General features: G+C 47.2%; 1 protein-coding gene across 1 annotated transcript; it reads left to right on the top strand.

Moving 5' to 3' along the window:
- Positions 1-10,218: 10,218 nt before the first annotated feature.
- On the top strand, positions 10,219-16,033 carry VSX1 (visual system homeobox 1). Its single transcript, XM_025876962.1, has 5 exons — positions 10,219-10,642; positions 12,698-12,776; positions 13,204-13,327; positions 14,351-14,531; positions 15,747-16,033. The coding sequence occupies exons 1-5, from the start codon at positions 10,219-10,221 to the stop codon at positions 16,031-16,033; spliced, it is 1,095 nt and encodes a 364-aa protein (XP_025732747.1).
- Positions 16,034-18,163: the final 2,130 nt, after the last annotated feature.

Raw genomic sequence — 18,163 nt, 5'->3', positions numbered from 1 at the left:
ATGGAGAGGCAAAAGACCAAGAATGGCCAACTTAATATCGATGCAGAAGAACAAAATTGGAGGACTGGAACTCCCTGGCTTCAAGACTCACCATAAAGCTACAGTAATCAAGACAATTTGGTATTGTCAAAAGAATAAACAAATAGATCAATTTCATGAAAGAAAGCCCAGAAATAGATCCTCATAGATACAGTTAACTGATCATTGACAAAAGAGTGAAGGTGATACAATGGAGCAAAGATAATCCCTTCAACAAATGGTGCTGGAATAACTGGAGATCAATATGCAAAAAAATATCTAGGCCCTCACCTTACATCCTTCACAAAAAGTAACTCAAGATGGATCATAGAGCTAAATATAAAATACAAAAGTATAAAACTTTTGGAAGATAACAGAGGAGAAAACCTAGATGACCTTGGGTATGGTGATGACTATTTAAATACAAAGGTATTATCCATGAAAGAAATAATTCATTAGAATTAGAAACTTCTGCTCTGTGAAACACAATGTCAGGAGAATGAGAAGACAAACCACAAACAGTGATAAAATATTTGCAAAACAAACATCTGATAAAAGACTTACTCAAAATGTACAAAGAACTCTTAAATCTCAACAATAAGAAAACAATCTGATTAAGAAATAGGCCAAAGACAGACACCTCACCAAAGAAGATATATAGATGTGAAATAAGCATGTGAAAAAATCATATGACATCATATGTCATCAAGGCAATGCAGATTAAATCAATGGTGAGATACCACTACATAGCTGTTAGAATGGCCAAAATCCAGTACACGGACAACACTGCTGTTACACTGATGATCCTGGTGACGATGTGGAGCCTTAGGAACTGCCATTCATTGCTGCTGGGAATGTAGAATGGTTCAATCATTTTGGAAGACAGTTTGGTGGTTTCTTAGAGAACTAAAAATACTTTCACCGTAAGATCCAGCAATTGCACTTGTTAATATTTATGCAAAGGAATTGAAAACTTATGTCTATACAAAAACCTGCACATAGATGTTTATAGCAGCTTCATTCATAATTGCTAAAACTTGGATGCAACTATGATATCATTCCAGAGGTGAATGGATAAGTAAACTATGGTACCTCCAGACAATGGAGTATTATTCAGCACAAAAATGAAATGAACTGTCAAGCCATGAAAAGATATGGAAGAAACTTAAGAGCATATTACTAAGTGAATGAAGCCAATTTAAAGGGGCTACATAACATACAATTCCAACTATATGATATTCTGGAAAAGGAAAAATTATGGAAACAGTAAAATCAGTGGTTACTAGGACTTAGAGGGAGGGAGGGATGAACAGGTGGAGCTGAGAGGATTCTTAGGGCAGTGAAAATACTCTATGATACTGGAATGGTGGATACATGTCATTATACATTTGTCCAAACCCACGGAATGTACAACATGAAGAGTGAACTAAATGTAAACTATGGACTTTGGGTGATAATGATTTGTTGGTGTAGGTTCATTGAATGGGGCGGATGTTGATAGTTGGAGAGGCTGTGCATGTGGGGGGGCAGGGGGTATATGGGAACTCTGTGTACTTCTGCTCAATTTCTCTGTGAATCTAAAACTGCTCTAAAAAACCTAAAGTCTTAATAAAAATAAAAATAAAAACAAAACTACTGTGAGCAGGAGCCAGCAGAAAGAACAAATGACAGAATTTGACCTCTAAATGCTTCAGATACTGAACACTGATGGTGACTCTAAAATGAGTGGGTTTAAATCAGACAGAAATAAAAAATACAGTCTTAAACTTAAAACACAGTGGACTGATTACAAAGTAGATTAGGTACAATTGAAAAGAGGTTAGGGAATGTCAAGTTAGAGCTGTAGCAAAACGATTGGAGGACAGAAGACATGAAAGAGGCTTAAGAGTCATGGAGGAGAAACTGAGAAAGCCCAGCCAAAGAGTGACTGGAGCTCAGAAAGGACAACCTAGAAGGAATGGAGGAGCAATATTAAAAAGGATAAAATCTGATAATTTCCAGAAAAATTGAAATACAGGAGACCCCAGGCTGGAGAATCACCAGTGAGCTCCCAGCATGTGAGGAGCATGAGATGAAAGTCTCTCCAAGCGTGAGAGGACCAAGAACACAAACCATCTCCAAATACTTCCCCCCTTTGCAGATGAAAGCCTTGGCTATAATGGTGGTGTAAAGAATAAAACGTCTCAGTGTTTGCCACTTCCTCTCTCTCTGGGGAGATGCACATTGACATCTTTGTTGTGTTCAGTAGGGGCTGATTTAAATCATATGGCAGCCCGTGTCTGCCAGGGGTGGTGGTGGTGGGTTTCACTGTCATACCTTCTCCTTTTTATGCTTCCTCCTCTCCTCTTTAATGAGAATTTCTCTAGTTGACTTGAGGATGTCTGGTTAGTGTGTTTAGGGGGAGTGAGCTAGAACGAGTAAGATTCAATAATCAAACAGACATGTTGTAGTCCTTTGTCCAGGCTGACAGAGCACAGATGGCTTGCTCCAGCCCCATCCTGCCTCGGGCCTGGATAACCACAAGTCCCATACCCACCCCAGCCTCTATGCCACTTCCTTTAGCCTCACAGGCAAAAACCTAGCACAAATGAAAATACAGTTGTAGGGTGGTTGGTGGCTTGGTGCCACACATTTCAAAACCTTGGTTGGCAGCAGTGAACACAACAGCTCTGTGAAAAGAGGCACTAGGCAGGATGACCAGTCCCAGGGCTGGGCTATAAGTTCCAATGTTGGGCTCCTTTCTGCCCCAAGTGCCAAAGTTGCCATGGAGATGTGCTTTCAGCCCATCTTCCTTGGGGACCAGGCCTTTAGCATTCAGGGAGGGGACTCTTGAGAAAGAGTGCTGAGTAGATGGGGAGGAGCTGGTTTTGGCAACAGACACATGGTTCATATGCATCATATCCTTGGATTCTTTTACTCTGCAGACCTTCTGGAAGCACTCACTCTGTGCCAGCCATGTGCCAGGCACCCAGCATATGGTGCTGCCAGGCCTGCCCAAACCTGCTTTTGTGGAGCTTATTCACTATCCAGGTTTGGGTCCCCAGAGCAGACCCTGAGACAGGGACTGAGATGAAATAGTTTATCTGGAAGGTGAAACAAGGCAGCTCTGGTAGGGGAGAGGGGGAGGACACAAGGAAGTCTGTGGTAATGAGTGGGGTTTGCTGGGGCTCAATCCTGACGGGACCTTTGGAGTGACCGTGCAGAATGCCCCCAGTCTTGTTGCTCCATTTGGCAAAGATGCTTTGGTATTACCACCACCTCCCAGTCATCCTTGGAAGGTTGTTGCTGCGGCCATTGCCTCCCTGGATCCCAGCCTGGCCACAGCACTCCTAGGGCCTGAGAACATCATCAGGCAGAGTTGCAGGTGCTGAGGCAGGATGCTGTTGGTGTGTTTGGGATCTGTCCACAGATGCTGCAGGTGACGTTGGGGACTGGTGGGCAGCCCTCAGACAGTGCCAGCTATAGCATCTGGTAAGGGTATAGGCAAATTGCAGTAATCCTGTGGACAAATGAATAATTACAAATGTGGCAGGTATCTCCAAGAGAGCTGACAGAGCTAAGCACTGTCGCAGGAGCGAGGACCTCCTTCAAATGGGAAGTGTCTGTGTCCTAGGAGAGGCCCCCTGGAGCTGGTGGAAACTGCAGTCATCCCTCCCTGGCAGAGCCGTTCTTACCTTCACCCAGAGCATCAGCCTAGGTGTGGACCTGGATGGTGATCACATATTTACCTCATTACAAATCCATTACAAGTACATTATCATTTGCTGCCAGAGAGTTTTCTCCACCAGTAGATGACCTAATGCTTGTTTAATGCTGGAAATGAAACTCATCAACAGCTCCTGCCTGCCCTTAGTGCCCCTTCCCATGACCTTTTGCTTGACATGATCTATGCCATTACCCTCTCACTGCATTCCATGCCCAAACAACACACCTGCCAGAGTCTCTTCCTCCCACTTGGGGAGGCCACGCACACCTTCGGTCATGTCTTCTCTCTACCCTGGGGATCCCAGCTCAGGTGCTGGATGCTATGCTCTCTCCTGAGTTTAATTTGGTCTTGGAGTTCGTTTGACTTACAGATGGGAATTAAGGAGAGTGGCCATGAGCTTTTTGATGAGCTAAATTGAAGGAAAGGCTAAGCAAGAGAGGGGGATTTCCCTATTATCTCAGAACCTAAAGACCAACCATGGGCATAGGAGCCTCTCACAGAAATCTGCCTCAAACCCACAGCACCATCAATTGATGGCAATTGGAGATGTGCCAGATTAAATCTTTTACAGGCCTCAGGCTCATAGAAATCAAAACAAAAACAATCCTGAACCACAGACAAGTGTGAGGAACATTTTCATTTTCCCCATTATCACTTTGCTGCTTCAAGGCTGACAGTAAATCCTGACTTCTCCACTGCCTGCCAGACTAGTTACAGCTCTGTGCCTTGGTTTTCTCATCCACAAAGACTTCCCTCCTCAGGGTTTTTGCACGTATTAAATGAATTGATACATTGATACATATAAAGCACTTAGCATAGCACCTGGCACACAGCCAGTGCTCCACTGATGGAGGCTGTTAGTTTTATTATTAACATATTTTTTAATATACAGAAGTTTTAAATAAAAGTTTTTCTCTTCCTTTTTTTGGTGCCCCTGATTTACTGGTTCCTTTAGTTCACATCTGGCTGTTAACTGTTATCCTACCCTTGAACTTAAGCATTCCCCATAGCTCCTCAGAGCATGAGGTCTGTATGTTCAGACCATATTTGTTAAACAAAGAAGGACACATGGTTCATGAAACATTGCTAGAAGACCCTGATTCTCAAACTTAAAGGGGCAGTGGAGTCCCCTGGAGAGCTCGTAAACACTGATTGCTGGGTCCCAGCCCCAGTTTCCATTCAGTAAGTCTGGGTGGGGTCCATGGTCTGTCTTTCTACCAGTTCCCAGGTGATGCTGGTCTTGCTGGTCTGAAGACCACACTTTGAGAACCACTGGTCCAATGTGAGGAGACCAATCCAGAAGCCACATGAAGAAATGCATTGTCTTGGAAGATAAGGAGCATTTTTCTGGGATGTGATTATGAGTAAGACTTGATCCTGGGCACCTGAAGCTGATGGAAGGATGAAGACAGATACAAAAGAACTGAAGGGTAAGACAAGATGGCATAAGGAGCATCAAGTACTGCAAGAGTGTGGAAGAGATTTTTCCAGTGGGGTGTGGGGAATCTGGGAAGGACTACATACCTGGCCCTTTGCACTGGCCCCAGGACTCCCAGGTTATAACTGAACTGCCAGAAAGTGGGAAGAGAAAGCATCCACCCCTTATCCCACACAAAGAGAGCACCTCTTGCAGGGGACCTTAAGAGTTGTTTGGATACTGAGTAGCCGTAGACTGACAAATACATTTCCCTCCAGCAAGTGCTCACTTGGCCAGACCCATTGTGTGGCAATGGGCAGGGAGAGAACTTGAAGACAGATGCAGGCTAGCTAGTGGTGCAGAACCATGCATTAGTCTCACAGTGTTTGCGTTCAAATCTGGCTCTGCCACTTGGTAGAGGGGTGACCTTGGGTAACTTATGTGATTACTTACCCCCCCCCAATCTTTGTTTCTTTACCTGAAAGACATAGACAACAATAGCATCCACCCTTAGAGTTGTGGTCAGGATGAAATGCGATCCTTTTGATAAGGCATATGTAATATTAGCTGCCCATAGTAAGAATCCAAGAGATGTCATCCCTTGTTGTTACTCATGTTATTTTTTGTAATTGGAGGTAGACCTGGTGGGGAGGGCTCTGTTTGGGTCCCTGGGGTGGAGCTGAAGAAGCCTTGGGGAGATGCAGACATGAGGGGCAGATGTTGCATTCTGTGCTGATGGGACTGTCCTGTGGTACTCCTGGGACACTGGGACGGAAGTCCAGGAGGCCACTGATGTAAGCCTGAACTGCAGGAGCACATCCCAGGCTGGAGACAGATTTGGGAGTCCTTGGCAGGCAGATGATGACTGAATCATGGGATGTCACGTGAGGGAGAGAGAATGGTGCCCAGGGGAGCCTGAGAAATAGGATGTGTGAGTTTGGGTTTCTCCAGAGGTGGGCTCTGAGTCAAGCACTCCAGGATAAGTCATTTATTTGGGAGATGCTTTTGGGCAACACCATAGGGAAGCAGGGAAATAAGGTGGGAACAGGTTCCTAGAAGCAGAGCTGGAGAGAGAATATGGATGTATGAGCTTTATTGGGGAAGAGGCTGAAGAGGTCTCAGGGATTAGGGAAGTCAGAGAAGCGGGAGGAGCTGGGCAAGAGTGTGCTCATAGGTCTAGCTGAGCTTTGGCCTGATCCTTGAGCAGAAAGAGGTTTGAAGCAGAACTAGCTCTAGGGAATTGTCCCTCTGGAGGCAAGGGGTAGCCTTGTATTGTGTCTAATATAAGTCAGTCAAACATTCTGAATGTGTGGATGGGGGGGTGTAGGTTAAAGTCTTTTGTCAGCAGGGTCAATTCTCATTATGGGCAATGGTGAGCTGTTAGCAGCCTACATTCACAGCAGCTGGAGGGAGGTGCCAGAGTCCAAGAACAGGAGTCTGGGTGGGGCACTCACAGCACCTAGGAAGAAAGCAGTTTGGATATGATAATTAGCAAGTAACCGGGGCACACCCTGCTGGGGACCTCTGGGAAGCAGAATAGAATGCATGCCTGAGTTATTCCACTCTAGACCTGGGGCAGGTGATCCAGGGCTTGCTTCTCAGGGTGTTTTAATCCTTGACAGCTCTGGTTAGTGGGCAAAGTGGCCTCTGGAGACCAGAGAAAGTCGTCAGGCGAAGACGTTCAGGGTGGGCAGGTGTGCAGGCAGAATGGTCAGGGCAGGAGATGGTAGACAGGGCAGAACAGTATCTACACAGCCTTTAAGGGGGAGGGGGGCACAAACGCAACCGAGGAGTAGCCAGAGAGGCAGGAAGAAAACCAGAAGAGGAATAGAGCCATAGGGCTTGTTTGTGCACTCACATGGAGATGCATTTTATTCACCCGTACTCCTATTGTATTTTAATGCTGCCAGCCTGGCCAAGGGAGGCTCCCTAAAAGCCGAGGACGCGTCTCAGTTGAGCCACTCACACCGGGTCCGGTGTTAGCCCCGCGCTGGGCCAAGCCGGAACGCGTGGGAGACCAGAGTAAATGGAGCACACATTCGTGGTTGGCCACAGAGAGGGGATGGAAACCTTTCTTGGAAAATAATGAGCGGAGAAACCTTTACTGATTAGTTAAATCCCGGATAATCCTGGCTGATGAAGACAGATCCGGACCCCTTAACGGATTTAGGGTTCCAAAACGACTCTGGAGGTAAGTCAGGGCGGGGATGCTCCAGAGGGCTCTTCTCCTGGCCGCAGATTTGTTTGTCGAGGGTGGGGGCTGGGAGGAGCCTACCCTCCACCCAGCCAGGGCGCGGAAAAGTTCACCAAACCCTTGCGCCCACCCATAGACTCCGCACCTGCCAGGGCACCAGGGGACTCGCGGAATGAGGGTGGGCTCGGGGTGGTACCAGCTCGTACTCTCCTTTCCCAGTCTCCTAAACGACTGGAAGCGCTCTCGCACCTTGGTGGACGTTGAGCCAGGCGCTTAGTCCGGCTCGCGTGGCTGTGTTCCCATTCCCCGGCGCGGGGCCTCTTGAGGGAATCCCGCAGAGTTCCGCGAGCAAGTCAAATGTCCGCCGCAGCAGCTAGGCGCGGGAGTGAGGACATAGATTAGAGCCGCAAGGGGGTAGGGGAGGCTCTTCTCCCTGGGGAGGAGACAGTGACAGTGTCCTCAGGCGCTGCGCTCCTGCCACTGCCACTCTGCAAAAAGGAAGACACCCCGAATCTATCATCTATCTCTCCAACCTGGTCCAGAGGGCCGCTTCCTGCAGTGGGAGCGGGAGGAGCCTCTAGGGACGCTCCTGCGCAGGAATTGCAAGGTCCCCTTGGAGTTGCAATTCCAGCTCCTTCTTCGGCTTTCTTTCAGCTTCGCTTTCCCGGTTTTTCTATCCGTGTCTGGTATGACCGGGTTAATAAGCCTCAGTTTTTCTCATCTGCAAAAGAGGTTTTGTAAGATCCTTACGAAGGGATTGTTAACCAGTGTGCTCTTTGCTCTGTGCGGAGGTCACTGTGTGGGGTGACTGAAGTTGGGCTCCTACCGCCTGGCCTTTTGATACCTCTGGGTTCCAGGCCATCCACTTGAGGTCTGTCCTCTCGGTAATCACTTGCCTCCCCGGGGAAAGGATCGGGGGAGGGAGACTTTAAGACCCTATCCGAGGCGGGGGGGGGGGGGGGGGGGGGGGGGGGCGTTTTTGGCACTCCAGGCCGCAGGTGCGGCGCGAGCTTCTGTGCCAGAGGGGAAGCCGCCTCTTAGACCCTCCCGTTGCGCGTGACCCGGGTTGAGCCACCTTGGGGCGGATGGTCCCGCCTGTCTATACCCCGGACTTGGTCTCAAAATGTGTGGATCGTTAGGTGTCTTACTAAACTTTGGGCCCAAATTCTTAATTACAAACGACTATTCTGCTGGGCAAAGAGCTAGAGCACCTTGGCTGGGTCCTGTGTCAGTAACACCTTCCTTTAAAACCGGAGATGAATTTGGGGAGAAATTCCCGGCCGAGCCGAAAATGACGCTGGCGTCTAAAGCCGGCCCTGACCCCCAGCGATTCAAATGACAATTATTCCAAAGGAAAGTTATTGTTTTGCTAATACTAGGAACAGCTTGAGAGGGGGGAGATTTGGGTCTTCCTTTAATAATGGAAAGTTAATGGCCAGCCTGTTGTAATTATCTTTATCAGAAGCTCCTCTAATCTGCATGTTTAACAGGGGACCCACTCAAAGGTGCAGCGAGCCATAGATCCACTTTTCAGGGCTCGGCCTCCTCTCCGGCGCGCGCAGGGAACCGCGCCGCGTACCGGTGGGCTCAGAGTTTTCCCCTCTCTCGCTAGATGACCTCAGACTGCTTGGCCCTCAGGGGAGACATTGAGGAGATTCTGTTTCCAGGATTCTGTGTTTGGTAAGGGTGAGCTCAAGGTTTCGAATGACTGGGGTTGGGTGGACTCAAATTTTTGGCTGTGTGAGCCAGGAGTGGTTTACTCACGTGCTTTGTTTGGCGCCAACTTTAACAAATCAGGAAGTTTCACAGGACAATCAGGCTTTCTTTGAATAATCCTAAAATCTGACTAATTTGCCTCCTCGAAGAGGGGTGCCTCCTAGTAGACAGGTCTTATGTTCCTATTTACCGCCCCCCACACACCCAATTTAGAGTCGCCAGATAAAATACTGATATATTCTTACACACACATACACAAATATTCGTTGTTTATCTGAAATTCAAATTTCACTGGACCTCTAGTACTTTTGTTTACTAAACCGGGCACTTTTCTCCGGTCCCCTCTACATCTGTCTCTCTCTACTTCTTCCCCCAGTTCGTGTGAGTTTTGCCCTAGCTAGAGCCATTTAGGGAGCTCGGAGTGGCTTTGGCTGGAGGTGAAGTGGGAGTGGATTAAATAAACGCTTTCCACTCCCTTCCCCTTGGAGATTTTCGGGGAAGGCTCCGGCCGTGGCGTTGGAGGGCTGGCGTGTGTCGTATTGGTGGTAGTGTGGCTGGGAATGAGGTCCTAGGTCTTTTTAAAAAATATTTTTAAAAGTTTTATTTATTTAAGTAATCTCTACACCTCACGTGGGACTCAAACTCACAACCCGAGATTCAGAGTCTCACGTTCCTCTGACTGAACCAGCCAGGTACCCCGAGGCCCTAGGTCTTAATGGGCAACTGGGTCTTGGGAGAAGGTTTTGGGGCAGCTGTGAGCGGTACCTCCACCTAGAGAAAGGAAAACCACACCGGGGCCTGAATATGCGGCTTTTAGAGGAACCGGCAGATAGCGGGATCGTCCCCTTCCTACTTTCTTCTCCCACAGAATGAGGGGGGGGTCGTGGGGGGGATCGGCTGGGGAGTGGTCAGGAGGACAGCTGTAGAAGAGAGAGAAGGAGGTGATTGAGGGGACTGCAGCTGGGAGGGCGGCGACCGAGGGGAGGGAAACTGGTGGCGTCCCCATTTCGCGGGGTCCGAGGCGATGACGCGTCCGCGCCCCACTGATTGGAGCCCTCCTGGCCCTCCGCGCCCGACGGGCTGTCCGGTAGTATAAAGCGTCCTCTGAGCTGCGCCCACTCTGCAAACGTGACCTAGAGAGGGTCAAGCCTCGGCGACTGAGAAGCAATGACCTACCGGGACGCAGTTTCCGACGGGCGCTCCAGGAGCAGGGCGCTGGTGCCTGGCGGCTCCCCTAGCGGCTCGCGCCCCCGCGGCTTCGCCATCACCGACCTGCTGGGCCTGGAGGCTGAGGTGCCTGCACCTGCCGGCCCCGGGCCAGGATCTGGTTGTGAGGCCTCCCCGGCCGCACCCTGCACGGGTCCGGGTCTTGGGGGCTCCTGCCTCGCGCGCGGGGCCCTCCCACTGGGGCTCGGCCTTCTCTGCGGCTTCGGCGTGCAGCCTCCTGTGGCTGCTCGGGCGCCCTGCCTGCTCCTAGCCGACGTGCCGTTCCTGCCACCCGGAGCGCCTGAACCCGCTGCCCAGCAAGCCCCAGGTCGTCCACAGCCCCAGCTCAGCAGCCAGAAGAGCAGCGAGAGCGTCCCGACGTCCGGTAATCAGGCCAGCCCATCCGGGTCTTGCCTCTGTTTCCTCCGGCTTGGGGCCATGCAGGGGTAACTCAGCATCGCCTCACTGAGCCCCTATTCCCAGCATCCCGGATCTAAGGGAAGTCAGGACCCCAGAGCGTGGCCCCGTCGGGGGAGGAGTATTCTCGCAACCTCGCTCCCCGCCCCTTGCCTCTCCCCAAATCCCTGCCTCTTCTCCGGGATTTGGTCCCGCAGCACAGCGGATATCACCACCACCAGGTTCTGGACCTACCCTGGGGGTCTCGGCAACCAAGCAGCGATTTCCTGAAGGTTTTTCCCCAGCGCCCGGCGCCTCTCGGCCTCTGCGAACCGCAGAGGTCAGTGAGACCTGGGTGTGCTTGTTCATCACCAGCACAGAACCCAGTACCCTGCAGGCGCTCAAAGGTTTGCTGGATTGGAAAGATTGAAGAGCGCGAGGCCTGGAGGCCTGGAACTGTCCGCCTTCTGGGGTGCTGAAAAGGGAGTCTAGGTACCGCGTTTTTCACCTCGCGCTGCCTTCCCTCTTCCCCACACGCGAGAAAGGAAGTAACCTCGCCAATTTCGTTGTTCTATGCTCAGCATTTTGTTCCGAGCCAAGCTATTTCCTCAAAGAAGTTGAGGCGGAATATGGGGAAAGACAAGGAGGCCATGAAATTCTATAAAGAGCAGAGGCAAAAAAATTGAGAGGTCTGGGGTGTGGGTGGAAGAAAACGGAAAATTATACAAGAAAACGTGGACTGAGAGAAACTATATAGTAGAACCTAGAGTTGAGCATCCAGGCAGCCAAGGCAAAAAGAGTACACTGAGTATCCACGGATAATAAAAGACAAAATAATAAAAGTAAACATGCCAGATCAGCAGGCAAGCAAACTTTCATTCTGCTTTTTTTTTAAAGATTTTATTTATTTATTTGACAGAGACAGAGACAGCGAGAGCAGGAACACAAGCAGTGGGAGTGGGAGAGGGAGAGCAGGCCTCCCACCAAGGAGGGAACCCGATCCCAGGACCCTGGGATCATAACCTGAGCTGAAGGCAGACGCTCAACGACTGAGCCACCCAGGCGCCCTCATTCTGCTTTTAAAAAACGATTCATAAGTCTCTCTGTAAGATAAAACAAATCCTTCTATTATAAACTTCACTAAAAATCCAGAAACTGCCTTCATAGGTTGAGTTCTTTCCTCTGTGAACACTGATAAAATGAAAGGCAAAATATGGCTAAATTTTGTCAAGAGTGAGTTTCCTGGACCCCACTTCCAGAGATTCAGAATTGGTACAGCAAGGCAGGGAGTGAAGTCCTGACAAGGGTTCTGATGTCAAACCTCAATCCCCGCCCCTGCTTAGAAATGTTGGTGTATGGGTTAAGAAGAGGATTAGAGGTAGAAGGAAGTGGATGAATTTGGGAGTTGGGAGCTAAGAGGGGGTAGAGAACTCCATTAACAGCCAAGCAGCTTCACACAGTCTGGGGTTTGAATCCCAACTTCACCATGTACAACCTGTGTGAAATTGGGGAAGTTACTTAATCTCCCCACATCTCAGCTTCCTCATCTGTAAAAATAGGACAATAATAGCAGCTACCTTGGAGTTCTTTTATTTTATGAAGAATAACTGCGATAATGCATGGACAGTGCTAAGCAGAGTGCCTAGAATATAGTAAGTGCTAACAATGCTAAAGTGTATTATTAAATACTCACATACACCAGCAGAATCATAACTTCAGTCCCCATATTAGAATCCAGAGGAGAAAGTGAAAAATATATTTTTTTAAAGATTTATTTATTTATTTATTTGAGTGAGAGTGCGCACGTACAAGTGGGGGATGAAGGAGAGAGAATCTCAAGCAGACTCCACATTCAGCGTGGAGCCTAACTTGGGGCTCGGTCTCATAACCCTGAGATCATGACCTGAGCTGAAACCAAGAGTGGGGGTCTTGACAGACTGTGCCACCCAGGTGCCCTGAAAAATATGCTCACCTTTAAAAACTTTTTTTTTTTAATAAAAGGTAATGTGTTCACCTTTAAAATCTCTTTCTCCTGTGCTAACAGATGAGGACAGCCCATCTGAAGACAGGAGTGGCCTGAAAGTGTCCCCCACACCTGGCAAGAGGAAGAAGAGGCGGCACAGGTATACCACCGGGCTGTCTTCCCTGGCCCTTTACTCAGGACGCAGAATCTGAGAATCTATGGGGCTGCATTATGGCAGGCCCTGGGGCCTCCTGGTTGACACATAGTAGCCATTTGAGAACATAATTCTGCTATTCACAGGAGGCTGCAGGATAATCTTTGTAACATTTTAAAGACACAATTTTGTGGATCTTTAAAGTAGATCTTCTTGAATTCATTGAGGAGGAAAAACATACTAAAGAACTCTGTTTTGTTTGAACCAAACTTCTGGACTTTCCAGAGGCTAATCATTCAGAGGTGGGATATCCAGTTATCATGAGGTGGCCTTTTAGGGTGTGGAAAGGCAGGCACAGGGTCTTCTACATCTGAGAAGCCTGGCAGTCTCCTGTAGACAGGCACTCATGCGTGTGCTTTGGGTCTCTCTACAGGACTGTTTTCACTGCCCACCAGCTGGAAGAGTTGGAGAAGGCATTCAGCGAGGCCCACTACCCTGATGTGTATGCCCGGGAAATGCTGGCTGTGAAAACTGAGCTCCCGGAAGACCGAATACAGGTGTCTGGGGTCCCTTTTCTCTTTCCCAAAGACATCACAGAGAACGTGTTTTTCTCATATACACGCAGCCACCTCTAAACAACCCAACACATTTCCCTTGACACACAAACTGAGGCTTACTTAGCTGCAGGTACCAAAATGCTAGAGCTGTTCTGTATGCTTATTCTAAGAAGACATCCTCTGTAACCTGAATAATTTTTTCCTTTTATTAATTAATTCCTTAAAATTACACAATAATGTGTGCTGCAACTAAAAACTATATATATAGTTATATCTATCTATAACTGTATCTATCTATCTGTCATCTATCTATCAATCATCTCTTTGACTATCATTCCCTGAGAGAAACCAACATAAATAGCCTATTGTAACATTTCTGCACACCATCTCTGTGTCATATATATTTGGCACTGAATATGTTTGTATGTATGTACCTATAGATATATGTACACTTATACACATGGAATTTTGCTCTTTGTTTTTACAAAAAGGTATTGTGTTATACTTCTTAGCCTCTTTGCTTGACAACACATCTTGGACATTTCTCCAGGTCAGAAGATGTGCCATTAACTCTTTAACAGCTAATCAATATTGCATATTGTTTCTTTATTAAGATAATATTTTCCAGGAGAAATATCACCAACAAACCAACAACTTTATATTAAAAGGGACCATTGCAAACATGAACTGTTTCCAATCAATGAGAAAAATCAGGAGACATAGTAGTCCACTTCTTTACATGATGTGAGAAAGAATACTTTGATTTTATTTTTGTCATTCCTGGCTCTCTGGAAAACCTTAGTGGAAACTGGTTGAACATTATCCTCACAATTTGAGTGATGGATAATGAGTGAGTCCCTGTGAGTTTTGAGTGAATAGTAGACACAGCTCCTGTAAGGTCTGGGACTTAAAAACTACTAGTTGGCTGTTTTTAGAACCCCCTGCTCAGGGATACCTAGGAGCATCCTCTTTACTGTGTCTCCTCCTATATGCTCTTCTTCTTCCTGTCCTGCCTCACATTAGGTCTGGTTTCAAAACCGGAGGGCCAAGTGGCGGAAACGGGAGAAGCGCTGGGGTGGGAGCAGCGTGATGGCCGAGTACGGGCTTTATGGGGCCATGGTACGACACTGCATCCCGCTGCCAGACTCCGTCCTCAACTCCACCGAGGGTGGCCTGGTTGGTTCCTGCGCACCCTGGCTCTTGGGTAAGGAAGAGAGCCCTGCAGCCAGCAAGAGGGCCAGAGATGCTGGGGGAAGGGGCAGGGTTCCCTGAAGAGCAGCCATTTGCAAAGCCAGTCAACGTACATTTACTCAGATTTGGGCCCAGAATATCACATCAATTTTAATTAATTCAAAGGCTTGAACTATGGTCAGTAGAATTATTTTTCATTGGAACTGTGTAGACAGTGTGTGGAAAGGTCACATCAGGCCTTGGTTCTAAGAGTAGAATGATATACTTGTAATATGTGAAATATGTTTCCAAAATGTCGTGTCCTATTACAGTGTTTGGAAACCATACAATTTAGAGCTCATGGTAATAGGAATGAGGACAGTGCTAAGCAGTGAAACCTGCATACCAGAGCCAGGGGGTCCGGGGTCTGGGTCCTCTTTCTGTCATTAACAGCCTGCTTTTCTGTCTCTTAGACTTTTGGTGCTAGAACAGTCTAATGGGTGAGGTCCAAGCTTTGGGGCTGGGCATTCTGGGTGTTTTCTGTTTGCTGTTACCAGAGACTAATGGGCAGGGATCACACCTTGGAGGAATGAGTCACAAGATAGCACCCAGGGCAGGGTAGGAGATTAGAGTTAGGTGTGTGCATGTGTGTGTGTGGGGGGTGGTGGGGGGGTGGAATTCTAGATTGGTGGGGAGAGATTTTTGTTTAGCAAACACTTTTTTAGCCCCTACCCCTCATTTGCTATGCTGAGACTAGAGATAACAATTGTAAATATGGCCTTGACTTTGCCCTCAAAGACTGAAGACAGAGGGAATTTTGGGCAGGGAACCAAGTCCACCCCTCTGAACTTCCACAAGCAGGCCAGGTATGGGGTTATGGTGCTTACTAGCATCTGCAGACCTGTGGCCACATAAGAAAGTGGGCCCAGTGCTGCCAGACATTCTTACTTTCGGAGAAGCTGGAAGTCTGGCTTTTAATGTGAAATCTCCTGATTTTAAAACATTGGCAACAATTAAATAAAAAAAAAATCACTTGGATACCTTTGCTGGCTGCACTCCACAGGCCAACATCAGACTTCTACCCTTAATGGGGGTAGTTACCTATCTGGCTCCTCTAGAGGCCCCAGAGACAGACACTGATGAGGGCACTTCTAATGGGATTTAAAGAGCAAAGACAAGGAAGAGATTTACAAAACTGCTGAATTTGGAGATACCTATTTTTATTTTTTCTCTTTTCCTTTTTTGCAAGGGATGCATAAAAAATCCACAGGGATGATAAGGAAACCAGGAAATGAAGAAAAGCTGGCAGGACTCGGGGACTCAGACCACCTCCAGGAAGGTTCTAGCCCAAGACAGGCAGGATCCCAGAGAGGCTCAGATGAAGCCAGCCCTGAGAACGGCTTGGAAGATGTGGCCATTGATCTCTCCAGCTCTGCCCGGCAGGAGACCAAGAAAGCACACCAGAGCACCAGTGGCCGAGGACGCTCAGACTCCTCGGGGCTGGAGGGGCTCCAGCCAGAAAAGGTGGGAGCCTGATGAGGCCCACAGGCCCCACCCTCAAAGGCTGGGCAATATGCTCATCCCTCATGGCATTTTCTACAAGACAAAAGTTGTCTAAAACCAGTACTCTTAGCTGGATTTTCTTCTTCCATTGTCAGGATACAATGCAAAACCACTTGCTTTAAGAAGACAAAGGGTTGATTTAGGGAAAATCCCATTTCATTCTAGAATGGAAACCATTCCTTAAAGGCACTTGAACCAGTTAATTTCATGTAAAATTTTACTTCTTTTTTTGTAGAACTTGAGGAGGGAGGATTTAAAGTTCAAAAAAGCATATTTACTGCTGGGCTTTATTTTGAGATTTGGTTCAATATACTGTGTAGATTAATAGGTGAAGTCTGATGTTCTTACTCTGAATTTGAAAATAGAAATTCATTTAACCTCCAGAGAATCAGATGTCTTTATAAATAGCAAAGACCCCATACGGACATATGAATGAATTATAGTATCTTTACCTTAAACTTGGCTTTGGGCATTTCAGTTTTCTTGTTAGGCAATACTCTTGTATTATCCTGAGTGTCATTTGATAGGCTGTATATATCAGAACTCATAAACAAGAAAGAAAGCCATACTTTCCCTTCCCTTCTGAAATATTATGGGACCGTGTTTAAATAATTGTTCAATATCTATAAGCAGTGTTTAAAGTCAGACAAGACTTCTTGGTCTTCTAAAATTTAAGTTTGAAAGCACTTTAGCAACTTGGATTTCATGAATGTTTCCTTTCCTGTATTTCTTTTGCCACTTATTTATTATTTAAGAATAAATGTTGTGCGGTTTGTTTGCTTCTCAGGGTGCTCCTTCTGTTACATGTGTACACAACTCCACTATCAGTGATCCCCTAACAAATCTCCTCCCCCCTGCAGCCCCTTTGGCCCTTTTTAATCTCAGGACATCTTCAGGCTGTAGCAGGTATCATGTGTAGCTTTGTAAACTCCCCCTGGGTGGCAGCCAGGTCTAATTAACCTTTTATTATTTTTTAATTTAATTTAATTTAATTTTGAGAGAGAGAGAATGCGCATGTGTGAGAGTGTGTGGCATGCAAGAATGGGGGCAGGGAGGGGCAAAAGGAGAGGAAGAGAATCCCATGATCTCAGACTCTGAGATCATGACCTGAGTGGAAATGAGGAGTTGGTTGCTTAACTGACTGAGCCACCTGGGTGCCCCTAATTCACCTTTTATTTATTTATTTATATTTTAAAGATTTTATTTATTTATTTGACAGAGACACACAGAGAGAGGGAACACAAGCAGGGGGAGTGGGAGAGGGAGAAGCAGGCTTCCCGCAGAGCAGAGAGCCCGATGTGGGGCTCGATCCCAGGACCCTGGGATCATGAACTGAGCCAAAGGCAGACTCTTAACGACTGAGCAACCCAGGCTCCCCCCTAATTCACCTTTTAGAGTTCAAGTTCAGAGAGAGCTTAGATACATGAGACAAAAATGTGAAGCTTCATGAAGAAGCCAGAGAGGGGAAGGAAAGTGGGGATCCCTCATTTGAGAGGCCTTCTCTGGAAATTGGTGCAGTCAGACTGGGCCTGCTTTTCTCATCTCTCCAGATGAGAAAAGAGAGGCTTCCTTCCTCTGGTCTATCTTTCCCATCCTAGCTAGTTCCTTACTATTGTGAGAAGTAAATGTTACCTATTCTTACTGTAGAAACAGAGAACCATGAGCACTATCTTCTTCTATTCATTCTGGCTCATAGAGATCATTGCAGAATCCTGAGACTAAAGGGCAAAAGAGCAGGTATTGGTGAAGAACTCTAGCAATTATGTTCTATCTTTCCTGTCTAGAGACAGCAGACCAGGCTCTGAGCCAAGTGGCCATGCTTGTTCTGGACCATCTTCTGCCTCACAGCTGGTTTTAAGATTCTTGCTTCCATCTCACTTCCATCTCCAGGGTTGAGTTTGGGGGAGGGAGCTAGTGACCTGTGCAACTTACATATATCACACTCATAGAATAAAATATTATGCAGCTGCTAAAAATGGTAACGGCATATTTACTTAAGTAGTAAAGTATTAATGAAATGTTGGTGAGTAAAAAACCCCGAAATAAATGGAAATAAAGATATAAGTAGAAATAAACAAATATGTAAAGCAGAATGAAAATGAA

The sequence above is a fragment of the Callorhinus ursinus genome, unplaced genomic scaffold, assembly GCF_003265705.2.
Source record: "Callorhinus ursinus isolate GAN/ISIS: 27379988/994484 unplaced genomic scaffold, GSC_fseal_2.0 scaffold111, whole genome shotgun sequence".
Lineage (NCBI taxonomy): Eukaryota > Metazoa > Chordata > Mammalia > Carnivora > Otariidae > Callorhinus > Callorhinus ursinus.
Note: the sequence above shows the minus strand (reverse complement) of the source record. Positions and strands in the feature narration are given on the sequence as shown.